The sequence below is a fragment of the Equus przewalskii genome, chromosome 6 (genome assembly GCF_037783145.1).
Source record: "Equus przewalskii isolate Varuska chromosome 6, EquPr2, whole genome shotgun sequence".
NCBI lineage: Eukaryota > Metazoa > Chordata > Mammalia > Perissodactyla > Equidae > Equus > Equus przewalskii.
Genome location: NC_091836.1, coordinates 72,364,433 through 72,376,944, shown reverse-complemented (window position 1 = coordinate 72,376,944; position 12,512 = coordinate 72,364,433). Strand labels below are relative to the sequence as shown.

Below are 12,512 nucleotides of genomic sequence, written 5' to 3'. Positions count from 1 at the left end.
GATTCTTTCAACCAGTTTTATAGTTATATTAAAATATTTGTCAGTATTTCCAAAATGTGGGTTATCAGAGTCTCTCTCTGCTGACTTTTTTCTCTTGATTATGCATTTTTATTATGTATAGTAATTTTTCAATGTATACTGGAGATTGCAAATGATGCATTTAAAAGTCTCTGGATCCTGTTGTTTTTCTTTGAAGAGCTTTTACTTTTTGTCTAACAGGCATAGTTAACTTATTGATGGGCCAATGATCTTGATCCTGTGAAGTTTAACTTCAGGTTTTATTAAGACTTTATTATTTCATTTTTACTCATATTCCAAGATCATGGCCCTTAGTACTTAGATATTCTATTAAAGGTGTAGCCTTTCTGGAGTTAATCAAAGACTGAGATGTTACCAATTCCTCCCAACTTAGTGAAACTTAAATGTCAAACTCTGTCTTCCCAACACCAGGAAACCGGTGAATTCAGGGATGCTGCTCTACATAAAGCTATTGTTCACTGACTTTCTTAGTTGCAGTCTCCGTGACTTTCTAGTACACCAGGTGGCACTGTCTTCTCCTTTCATTCTTGTGCAGCTGATCCATCATAACATGTACTCCTCTATTGTCTCATCTTCTCCTCAGGCCTACCAGTTCTTCTCACCTGACAGTCAGTTTTAGGGCCCTTTTTGGTTTCTTTGTCTGACACCCGCTCTTTAAGCATTCTCCCAGCAGGATTAGGGGTCTAAGCCTTTCTCATGACACCACGTTTCTCAATCTTGTAATTCCAATAGGCCTGTGGCCAACATTGTAGCCTATTCATACAAGTGATTAGATGGGCTTAAACAAGTTACTGTTAGTAATAAATGCTTTGAAGCAATGAATAGCTGTAAGATGGCTGCCTGGGACATCTCAAGAGTCAGAAGACAGATACTAGATGTCTTGGTGGCTGGAATCAGAAGAATGACCTTGTGACGTGGGTTAGGACAAGCTCCATTCAGTTTTTGCAAGAAATGGAGACAGTTGTCAAAGTCATAAGATTAATGTACAGAGCCTGAGTCACCTCAGGAGACGAGGTCAGAAGAGGAAAAGACAGCAAAGAAGGGAAGAACCTGACGAAGTAAGAATCCATATAGGAAATTTATTATGTTAATACAATGTTTCTCAGCTGGAATTCAGACTGCTAGGTTTCCCTGGGGGAAGGATGAGAAGTACACCACAGTTATACGTTCTACAATTTCTTTTTTATGTAAGTTCTTTCTTCTAGGAGCAGATACTGTATTTCTCCTCTTACACTGTTCTAAGATGTAACCTGGCTTGGAAGCAATGAAGAGTGACGAAGAAGATCTTGAAGAGGACAGAAAACCTTTCAAAGCACCTGCTTCAGGTGAGGTCATGTCATGATTCCCAGACAAAGAGAAACTGTTCTCTTGTAGCAAGGAGGAAAATGTGCTTCTGCCAACCTGGAAAGCTTGGAAAATATTTAAGGTCCAGTAGTTTTAGGCCCATTCACCAAAATGCCTCTTTTCCAGCTCTTAAGGTCCCGCACTTCGCCTATTGGGGAATTTACTTTGACATAGATGACCTATTGAGACTGTACATTCAATCTTTATATTTCTGCCACCCTTAAAATCATATCCTGGGCCTGGTTTTCAGCAATCTGTCCTCTGGCTGCAGGAAATTCATTTCCTTTAAGGCTGCCATGGAGGACCTCTGCCTTTTGCGCCACATTTTAAGTTAGCAAATTTGTAAGTATACAGTACAGTATTGCTAACTACAGGCACTATGCTGTACAGTAGATCTCTTATCTCCAAACTCATCAAGTTATATACATTAAATACCTACAGCTTTTTGTATGTCAATCGTACCTGAATAGAGTGGTTTTTTAAAGAAATATTAAGCTATCAATAAAAAGAACTACCCTGAGGAAGGAAAGTGAAAATAATAAAGACCTGAAAGATGGAAACTGTTAATGCTGCGAGAATTCCTTTCATTGTGTCATTTATGAGAACAGCTCACCCATAATGCAGTTACTAAATATTGAAATGATAATAAATATGTGAGTATTAATATTTACATCTTTACAAATCATACTTGACAAGGTTGGCAGTTCTAGAGATATAGAAACTTAGTCTAGCCTGGGTGAGATGCTTCCTTAAAAGAAAAACATCATGGAATCTGACACTAAATGTGGACCTTTCCCTCATGTGAGCTCTAATGCAGACTCAGAACATGATCTAACCGTAATTTCAAATACTTGATCACAAGAAATTCTAAACTGTCAGTGCTCTATTCATAATGGAAACGCTATTTATTCCTTCAGTCAATAGCCTTTTAAGTCTTTATACATTGATAGTATCAAGAATAAAGTTGAAAAACCAAGATGTATCTCAACAAAAAAATTCTAGTCTGGGGGCCGGCCAGGTGGCATAGTGGTTAAGTTCACATGCTCTGCTTCAGCGGCCCAGGTTTTGCTGGTTCAGATCCCAGGTGCAGACCTACACACCACTTGTCAAGTCATGCTGTGACAGGCGTCCCACATATAAAATAGAGGAAGATGAGCACAGATGTTAGCTAAGGGCCATTTTTCCTCAGCAAAAAGAGGAGGATTGGCAGCAGATGTTAGCTCAGGGCTAATCTTCCTCAAAAAAAAAAAATTCCAGTCTGTGAAGAAGACATAGTATATTGTAATAAATGCCTACACGAGGACATACAGACATGCAAGAGGGAGAATGAACATTGCCTCTCGTGGAAAGTCCTACATCAACCTTGAAAAATAAATAGGAGCCTGCTGTTGATAAAGGCCTTTCAGAAAGTGTGTGTAGCAGAGTGAGAGGCAAGCCCACTACCTCTGGGACACAATCATTTGAGTTTCTTTCTCTATAAAGTGGCAATAGCAGTACCAGCCCCCTAGGGCATGCAATAATTAGATGTCATTTTTGCAAATACTTAGTAATGTAGGTTGGTAGTCAAATTACATTTAATTGAATTTTAAAGTTGTGTTTGTTTGGGGTTGTGATGCTGGGGAATTAGATAACTCTCAAACCTGTGCTGAAGCTAGGCGAGGCCTCCTGGGGTTGCTAGAGCTTTGATGAGTGATTATTAAATTTAGAGCATCTTGTCTAGATGTGAGGAGGTTGATGTTGGCAAAGAACTATGCAAGGTGATTGTCCCAGATGTTTGGAGCCTAGGGGACATCTAATTGCTTATGTTAATATGGCAAAGAACTATGCAAGGTGATTGTCCCAGATGTTTGGAGCCTAGGGGACATCTAATTGCTTATGTTAATACTAGTTGGACCTACATGTTATTACATTTTATTGTATTTCTTAGTGTTGTGTATATTGTCCCATTTAATCCTCTCAACAACTTTACGAGGCAAGAGCTGTTATCTCCATTTTAGAGGGGGAAATCGAGCTTAGAGAAAACTGAAGCAATTGCTCAAGGTTAGGGAAGTAGTTGAAAGCAGAGCTAGAATTTGAAATCTAGACTACATTTCAGATGCCTGAAAATTGCTGGTATCTTTTTGGCACAGTTTTAAAAACAAAACAGGAACTAGCAGCATTTCTTAATACCAAGACAAGAGCAAGACAACTCCCCAGCAAGGCCTCCCCATATGGTAGTAAGACCCGGGAATGCAGTCAACACTCTCTTCTCTCTCTGTCCTTTCTCCTTTTCACGCTTTTTCCTCTCTTGGATATGCAGTTGACCTCCAGTTCTCTATCTCCCTCAAATTACCCTCTTATTCTATTCCATGGGAGGAGGTAGAAGGAATTCAGAAAGATATCTCTCAAAGGGCCATTTTCCTCATATTGTTCTAATCCACAAAACATTGTAACATAATTTTGCATTCATCGTAATCTCACATCACTGAGAGAATTCATAGCAATTGTTCATTAGGTCAACCTCTGTAGGCTTCCTTTTCCTCTTCTATAAAAGGGAAAAACAACTGTTTGCCTTATAGAGAGCTGTTAAGAAATAATTTGCCCATGGCCAATCCATGCACAATGTAGATTAATCTCCTTGGAAAAACTTGGCTTTGAAGAACTTGAGACACACATTCTGGTTTGTATAAAACTTCTCCTACGCCTTGTGTCTAGGACCATCTCCCACACAATTCCTTGAATGCTAGCAGCCAGGAAGGCATAAGAGTTTGCACAAACTTTTTACTTGATCTAAAAATGTCAGTGAGTCAACCACTCATTCTACAGTCACTAAAGACCCCATACAGCTCTAGGGTATCACACACTTGGAATATACTCGCCAGTTAACCGAGGCCAAGCCTTGCTGGCTGGCATTATATACCATAGATTTTCTAGACTAGATTTGGATCACCCCTTTGAGACTGCCCTTTGGGAGTCCTTGAGAGGCTTAGTTATGAATTAATGAACTCAGGGGTTCTACAGAGCAGTGTGACCTTGAACCTAAATTCTGCGTCTGCAAAAAATCAACCAGTGCTTGCCGTTTTCCTCCCAAAGTCACAGCTACCCAATACAAAATCAAAGCTACCTGATACATAATGATGATAACAAATGCTCCCATCTATTGAGCTCAATGAAATTATATAATTAATTGCATTTACCATTTGCTAGAAATTTAGTTTTTCATTTATTCATTCATTTTATACTTAAAGGGCTTACAATATTCTGGGCCACATGGCAAGCACTAAGGTTAGACAAGTCAGGAAAAACAACTGTCTTCATGGTCCTTGCAGAGAATTAAGAAAGCCAGGCGTTAATCAAATAACACAAACACACATAAAACTGGTTCTCGGCTGCTGGATTTAGTGCTTTATGTACATTTTGTAGTTGAATCCTTACAACATCTCTGCGAAGTAGATATTATCCCCACTTTATAATGATGAGGAAACAGAAGTTCAGAGAGGTGAATTAACTGAAGGTCACACAGCTGGTATAGGCCAGAGGTAAGATTTTTTTTTTAACTCAGGTTTTCTACATGGGTGGGTAACAGTCTTATTAACCTAATGATTACGAGTGGGAGCTTTAGATTCATGTATACAGACTTTTTTAACTAATGGCAAAATCTAAAAGTCACTATAAATCACACCATGATAATCTTTTAAGTGGGTAAACTGGTCACCAAACTTGCTAGAGACCATCGCAGGACTCCCTCTTATGTCAGGCTCAGATACTTCAGTAGTTGTTGGCCTGTGGAGAAGATGGAGGTCCTATGGGATGTGCTGAGATGCGTGCACCCTGAAGGTAAAGTTGTAGAGACATAGACCCCCAGATCCCTTCCAGCTCTTGACATCAGTGGAGCCATGGAATGACTAGCAGTAAGAATGTCTGTGGTATGGTGCCAGGGATTATGGATGGGAGAAGGTTCCAAGCTCAGAGCTGCTGTTGAGAAAAGGCAAAAATGACAAAGCCAAAGGATCCCCACAATCCTAGATTGGGTATCTAATATCCAATCCTAATTCTGCTAACCCTCTGAATAGGAATTTTCCAGCCTCAGGGCCTGTATACAAGGTGTTTTGTTTTAACTGCCCAAGGCTGCTTGTGGTCCTCAATACCGGCATGTCAGCTGAGGGCTTCTGATAGAGATCAGTGGGACCCTCAGTGAGATGAACACGCTGGCTCCCTGATCAGAAGGTGGTTCTTATTGGAGTAGAGGGTGACATAGATGAGGGGCCTGGATAACATGGTTCTTGCTCAGTCCGATATCTGTGGCCCTGATGAGGAAGGCCGTCATACAGCACAAGCTCTTTTCAAATGGTTTCCTCTCCCAAAGTGGCCAAACGGGATCTACTGAAACTTTTAGGTTGGCTTCTACCAGACATAATCTAAAACAGTAACTCTAAACTCATGACTCCGTGTCCTAGCTTCTTGGTCTCTATGGGCAGGATTTATGACCTTCAGATAAGCAGGGTTGCCAATGGCCTCCTCCTCATTATTGATAAGCACACAGTTTTGAGTTCCTTGGAATCCGTGCTGTAGTAGCCAGTGTAAATACATATAATGGGAAAACAACTTTTTCAACTAAAACTACATGTTCGGGATTCACAGCTCCCCACCCCACCTTTTTGCCTCTGAGTTTCTCATTCTCTTGTCTCAGCTCACGGAAATGACACACAGAAATGACTACAATTATTAAATTCCCAATTGTCTTGATGGTCATGGAGATAGGCAAGGTCCTTTCTAACAGCTCTCTCATGGTGCTTTCTATTAAATTTGAGTAGTTTTTTTCCACCAGAAATCTCCTTATTTCAATTCTTCAAGAAACATTATGGGTGTTTTAGGACTGAGCGGGCCAAGGGCAATGAAATGAGATATTCTTCAGTTTCTGGATAAGATTCTCCCTAGAGGTTTGGAAACAGCTTTCAAAAACGCTCCACAAAAAAACTTAGCTCCTCTCTGAGCTGCACCTTTAGAAACAGCCTTCTTGACCAAATAGTATAGAGAGAATCATGCCTTGTCCCCAAGGTCTCTGACATCCATCCTCACCTCTTTCTATGCTACCTTATCAACTGCTTGTTACCCCCACAGGCCTCAGACATTCAGATCTCCCAGTCTTCTCTCTTCCTGGGGATGAGCTATCAAGAATCTTCTGCCCCTTCATCTTCCCTACTCATTTATTCAACAATATGTCTTGAGCATCTACTATACGGTAGGCACTATTCTTGGAGCTGGGGATAAATCAGTGAACAAAATAGTCCCTGAACCCCTGGCCTTGCGGAGCTTACATCCTAGTAGATCACTTGGATTGGAAGTGAATGGCTTTTCCACAGCTATCATTGATACTTGAGAAACCGGCACTATCCAAAAGTTATACTGAGCAGCTTTCTGAGACTTGGCAGTGCCAAAATTTCTCTCTAGCTCAAAGCAGAGAGATACAGGAAGAGAACCAAGAGGAAAACTACCACTCTCTAAGCTGCAAATAAGTGCTGGATAAATTCGGCTTGTACAGTGTTGTCCTGTGTTTTTCTCATCATTCACCTTCTTTTCTAATTCTGGGTATATGAGCTGGTTAATACTAAGTTTGGGAGAAGAGGGCCAGAGTTAAGGTGAATATAGCCTACTTATACATAATATTCTTACTTATATATAATAGGAATATAGTTCCCTAGGCTTAGAAATAAAATGGGAAAGAAGTTTGGTAGGGAAAGGAGAGAGGTGCCTGAACAAATAGATATGCACACATATCCTCTGAGTGTGGTTAAGTCCCCTAGGTAAGGAGATGTTACAGTATGTGTGAGTCTGAAATGGTTCAGCTCTAATCAGAGCAATGAGAGGATTATCAAGTGATAGTTCAATATGCTTTCCAATGGTCTCAGTGCCCAAAAACTAACTATAGAAGCTGATAGTGCCCCACAAAAGTCTCAACAGTAAGAGCTGAATCATTCAAAAACCTCAAAAGTTAGCTCTCTACTACTAATCCTCCCCAACTGAAGACCCAGGTTGACCCACAGGGGTCACATGCTACTAGGTCCTTCTGCTGTCCTAGGAGGTATCAACCCTTTTCTGTTGGAACCACTTTAGGATACCCTGACGGATCTGCTTAGACTTGATGCAGTAGACAATGGGGTTCATGAAAGGTGGGACCAAGAAGTGCAGGTTGGCCATAAGCACTGCCAGAGCAGGGTAGCTGTGCTTCTCTACACGGTGCAACACAGACAGCCCCAGTTTGGGCAAATAAAAGATGAGAACAATGCAGAGGTGTGAGACACACGTGTTGAGTGCCTTGAGCCGTTCCCCAGGTGACGCAATGCTCAGCACAGTCCATAGGATCAGGGCATATGAGAGCAGGATGAGGGATGAGTCCAGGCCCAGGGAGAGGAGGATGGAGACCAGGCCAACCAAGCTATTGATCTGGGTGTCTGAGCAGGCCAATCCCACAAGGTCACAGTGCAGGCAGTAACAGTGAGAGAGTACACTGACCTGAGGAAAGAGCAGACGCCGCAGGAGGAGGGGTCCCGGGAGGTTGAGCAGGACAGCCCTGACCAGGATGGCACCTCCCACTTTGGCCGTGGCTGAGTGGGTGAGAATTGTGGCGTAGTGCAGAGGGTCCCGGATGGCAACACAGCGATCAAAGGCCATGGCTAGCAGCACCCCTGACTCCACATAGGTGAAGGCATGGATGAAGAACATCTGTGCTGCACAGAGATCGAAGGGCAGCTCTCGAGTACCCAGCCAAAAGAGCCACACCATGGTGGGGAAGGTAGAGGCACAGAGGCCCAGATCAGAGGCTGCCAACATGGACAAGAAGATGTACATGGGTTCGTGTAAGGTTGGATCTGTGCAGATCAGGAAGAGGATGATACCGTTACCCAGGAGAGAAACCGTACAGATGAGGTTGATGGGGATGGAAACCCAATGATGAAAGGCTTCCAGGCCTGGAAAGCCAGTGAGGAGGAAGGTAGGACAACCAGAAGTGCTGGTGTTGCAGGAGAACATAGTGATTCCAGGAGGGAGTTGTCCACCCTAGAAGTAAGAGGCATTTGTTCATGTGCTCATCACTTATAAAGTCCCTACTAAGTGTGGGCTGGGAAGTAAGAGTCGCCCCATAAGCCTTTCTCAGGCTGTGAAAGAAACCTCATTCCTGTAGGAGCCCCATTGCCTTCTATGTCCTGGCTAATTTAATCTTCTCTTTTAATAAAGTTGTATTAAATAAATTTTATAAGTTGCTCTCTGCTTATTGTTTATGGCTCTTTAGCCACACAGCAACTGTCTTCTCTTTGGCCTATAAAACAAACTCTTTGTTTCACTTAAGCTATACCTGAAAGCTTACCTCCGAAATGTCTTCTCAGACTAAATAATGAAGAAAGGAGAATAATTTTCTGTTGAAGTTTAGGATCACTTCAGGAACAAGCACTTTAGACTCCATTTCGATTTATTCTTAGGGGCAGGTTTTCCGCAGTCTGATATATCTGTTAACAAATACACCAGAAAGGACTCATTCAAACAAATGATGTATTTTTAAAACCATCCTCGGAGGAGGCTGGTTTTTCCTCTGGTGCTCTTATGAAACCAACATATTCTGTATTTCTTTTGTGGAAATGCCTTTGGGGCCCAAAATAAGTTGTTTTGGATGTGTTCAATGGTGACAACTTTCTCTCCTGTGGAGATAGGTTGTCTAAAAGGAAATATTCAAGAGTTCTTCAAAGGTAAGTCTGGTAAACAAGATGGGATCTCAGATGCATTCACTTCTGTTAAACTCCTTCTTCCCCCACCCCACCTCCACCTTATTGACTTAAAGCTGGGGCATTTTCTTCTGACTCTGCCTGTGAGCTAGTCCTGTGGATATGGACTCAATTAGAAGGCATTTTCCTCTTAAATATCTCTTTTTCAGCCCTCTTACCATAAAAGCTATTATGACAGGCCCAAGTATTTTGAAGTTCTCCTCACTGTGGGCAGAAGAGTGAGGCTGACAGGTCTTAAGGGGCACCACCTGAAGAGTCAGGCAGAGATGCGTGAGCTTCCAGAACCCCAGGATTAATAATGTTGAACAGGAGCCCGGAGTGTAGTGTGTGAGCTCATCCATTCCCAGAACTTCACATAGCGCTTTCAGGCTATGCAGTCTCCCCAGCTTCTCTCCTCAGCAACAGGACTGCATCTCCATTTGTCTATTGGGTATCTTTACATCCATTTGCATTGTAAATTGATGTCCTGCAGAACCACAAATTGCAGTTCCGCAACTTTTTCCCCAAAGCTCACCCTCCGATATCTGTCAGGCCTTCCTCCCTTTCCTGTTATCCATGAAATCTCCAGAGTAAAAAAACTCTCACTCTGTAACATATTCCCCAAATCAACTATATTTGAACTATCCTCTTTTCAGATCCCAGTGAAACTAATCTGGCCAAAAGCACCATCATTTCCCTAGATATTACAACAGCCTGCCCACTTTCTTCAGTCTTTATGTAATCTGATTCATCATCCACAATTCCATTAGAATCATCAAAATACTTAAGAAAAGACAAGTATGGTCATTTAAATGAGGATGTGCGTAGAGAGGAAACACAATGATCAGATTTGGTTTAGGAAGATGTCTCCTGTCATAATTTTGTTTAATGTCCTCAACGGTCCCTGGTGCTGCAGAATCAGGTCTAAGCAAGATCTTTACACCAGGTCCAGAAGGGGAAGGGCCTTGTCCATCCTATATCTGCAGCCTACTCATTCACCTCTCCCCTGAGCATTATAAACACTCCTCATGAGACATCTTTCTACTCACCAAATTTACCATATTTGATAATTAAAATATCTTTTTTGTTGAAATATAAAATATACATAGATTAGCCTATATATCATAACTTTAAAGCTCAGTGAATGTCCTCAAAGTGAACACATCCATGTAACAAGCACCCAGATCAAGAAATAGAATATTGTCAGCCCCCACAGAAACCCCTGTGACTCCTTCCAGGCACCCCATCCTTTCTGTGATAACCACCATCCCGACTTCTAATACCACAGAATAATTTTGCCTCTTAGAACCATGCAGTATATATTCTTTTGTACGTCTTCCTATGCTCTTTTTCTATCCTTCCGTCATTCAACTCTATTTGTTGAAAGAATGAGTAGAAGATTTGATTCGCTTTACAATTATTATCTTCCTAAACTAACTTTCTGTTACGTGTCAAGTACTGTTCTAGGAAATGGCCTATAGCAATGAAAATTGACATAAGGTAGGACTACCCTAAAGGAATGTTATTGTTGGTTCCAACATAAGCGTGCAGAATTCTACCAATTGGTTTCTGATGACGATTATTAATGATAAGAATAGTTGCTATCATTTATTGACCATGTGCCAGACACTGAGTAAGGATGTTATCTGCAATCTTCACAATAAAGAGCTGAGTCTCAGGTTGAATAACTTGCTGAAAGCGAAACATCTGCGAAGAGAATGATCCCAATCTCAGCTCTGCACTGATTCTCAAGGCCATGTGCTAGCAGACAGCTGGTGAAACTTTTCCCAAACTGTCAGGCAAGATGTGCATTATCTGATAGACCAGAACCCAGATGGAAAGGATTTTCTCTGGAAATAACTTAGTCCACATAGCAAAATAGCAGCTTGGGGCACACCCATGAGCAATGTTTTCACTGACTATCATTCCATATAGCGTTATACCATTTCATACAAGTCTGTCCACAACAGAGTGAAATGACAACCACATGCCCACAATCCCACAACCTGAGGAAAGGTCAGAACTGCCTTCTCAGGCACTTGGCAACTTGGACATCCCCTTTCTCTGTGATTCCTAGAGATCCTTACATCACTGTGCTGGAGTTCAATCCACCTTACTGTACCCCATTTTCCCCCTTTTTCCATGCCTCCTCCTTTCTGACCCTTCTTCAGGATCCTAAGTTTATTTTCTTACAAAATTATAGTAAGAGTGAGAAAGTAACACATTTATCTTCTATAAATGCTCTCTACAGATATTGCTTACTTAATCCTCTAACCTTGTTGGAGATTTTTCCATTTTCTGATGAGGAAATTGGGGCTCAGAGAGGCTAAATAACTATCTCAAGGTCATGTAGCTAGGGGACAGATCCAGAATTTAAATCCAAGCCGGCCTAAAGACAAAGGCCATTCGCTTAATCGCTTCAAATAAAAAGAAGCGATCCTGGCACTTTGTGGTTATTAGATCCTTTGCTCTCAAGAAAACAGAAAGGCCAGTTTTTCTGTCCCCTCCCTCCTATCTCCCTCTAAAGCAGATGCAGCCATTTGAGACAGGAGTCTGTCCCCTGCTAAAGGAGTAATCCTCAGATCAATCCAGCCAGGACTCTGTTTCCCTCACTCTCAGCTTCCCTAACTTTTCCACACAGATTGTGGTTCATCCCCTGGATGCAATGGCCAAGCCAGTTCCACAACCCGCCCACACCCAAGACCCAAGAATGCAGCAGGGTCTGATATAAAGGAGGCTACATCCTCCTCCCCAATTCTAAGGCTGTGGGGGCAAGAAGGAGTTCACAAAACGTCGGGAAAAAATGACATGGGAAAAAAGGACAATACTACTGACCTCACAAGAGTGGCTGTGAACACAGGAAAGACCATAAACTGTTCAGTACATAGTAGGCTTTTATTAAAATGTAATAATGAGCAGAGACAGCCTCAGACTTCACATCCGTTATCTCATGAAGTCGCCCTCCTTCTAAAGCCTGTGGGTGGCATCATCCCCTTTCTGTAGGTGAGAAAATAGACCTGAGAGGTGAGAGAACCTGTCAGTGACAGAGTCAGTGGAAGAGACTGGCTTCCAGCACTGTCCATTCAACTCCAAAGCTTATGCACCTGTCCGTTCCTCAGTACTCTCATCTCTAAAATCTTTGAAAATGTTTCTCTCTCGAGATGATTATAAAGATTAAATGAGAATACATGGAAAGCACTTAGGACAGTGCCTGGCACATAATGAGCACTTAAAATACTAATAAGGGCTAATATTTATTGAATACTTACTGCCTTATGAGGTGGGTATAATTTTCATTCCTATTTTGCATGTGGGAAAACTGATGTTCCAAGTAGTTGGATAACTTGTCTAAGATCATGAAGTAAGAAAGTGGATCAGCTAGGGTTCAAATGGCAG

At 41.8% G+C, this 12,512-nt stretch overlaps 1 protein-coding gene across 1 annotated transcript; it reads right to left on the bottom strand.

The window, feature by feature from the left end:
- Positions 1–7,437: 7,437 nt before the first annotated feature.
- Positions 7,438–8,391, bottom strand: LOC103553757 (olfactory receptor 51G2-like). The gene has a single exon (XM_008524466.2). It carries the CDS (start codon positions 8,389–8,391, stop codon positions 7,438–7,440), a length of 954 nt encoding a protein of 317 aa, XP_008522688.2.
- Between the last annotated feature and the right edge of the window lie 4,121 nt (positions 8,392–12,512).

What these genes read in the sequence shown, in the direction of transcription:
- LOC103553757 (XM_008524466.2), bottom strand. Translation starts at nt 8,391, where the DNA reads ATGTTCTCCTGCAACACCAGCACTTCTGGTTGTCCTACCTTCCTCCTC.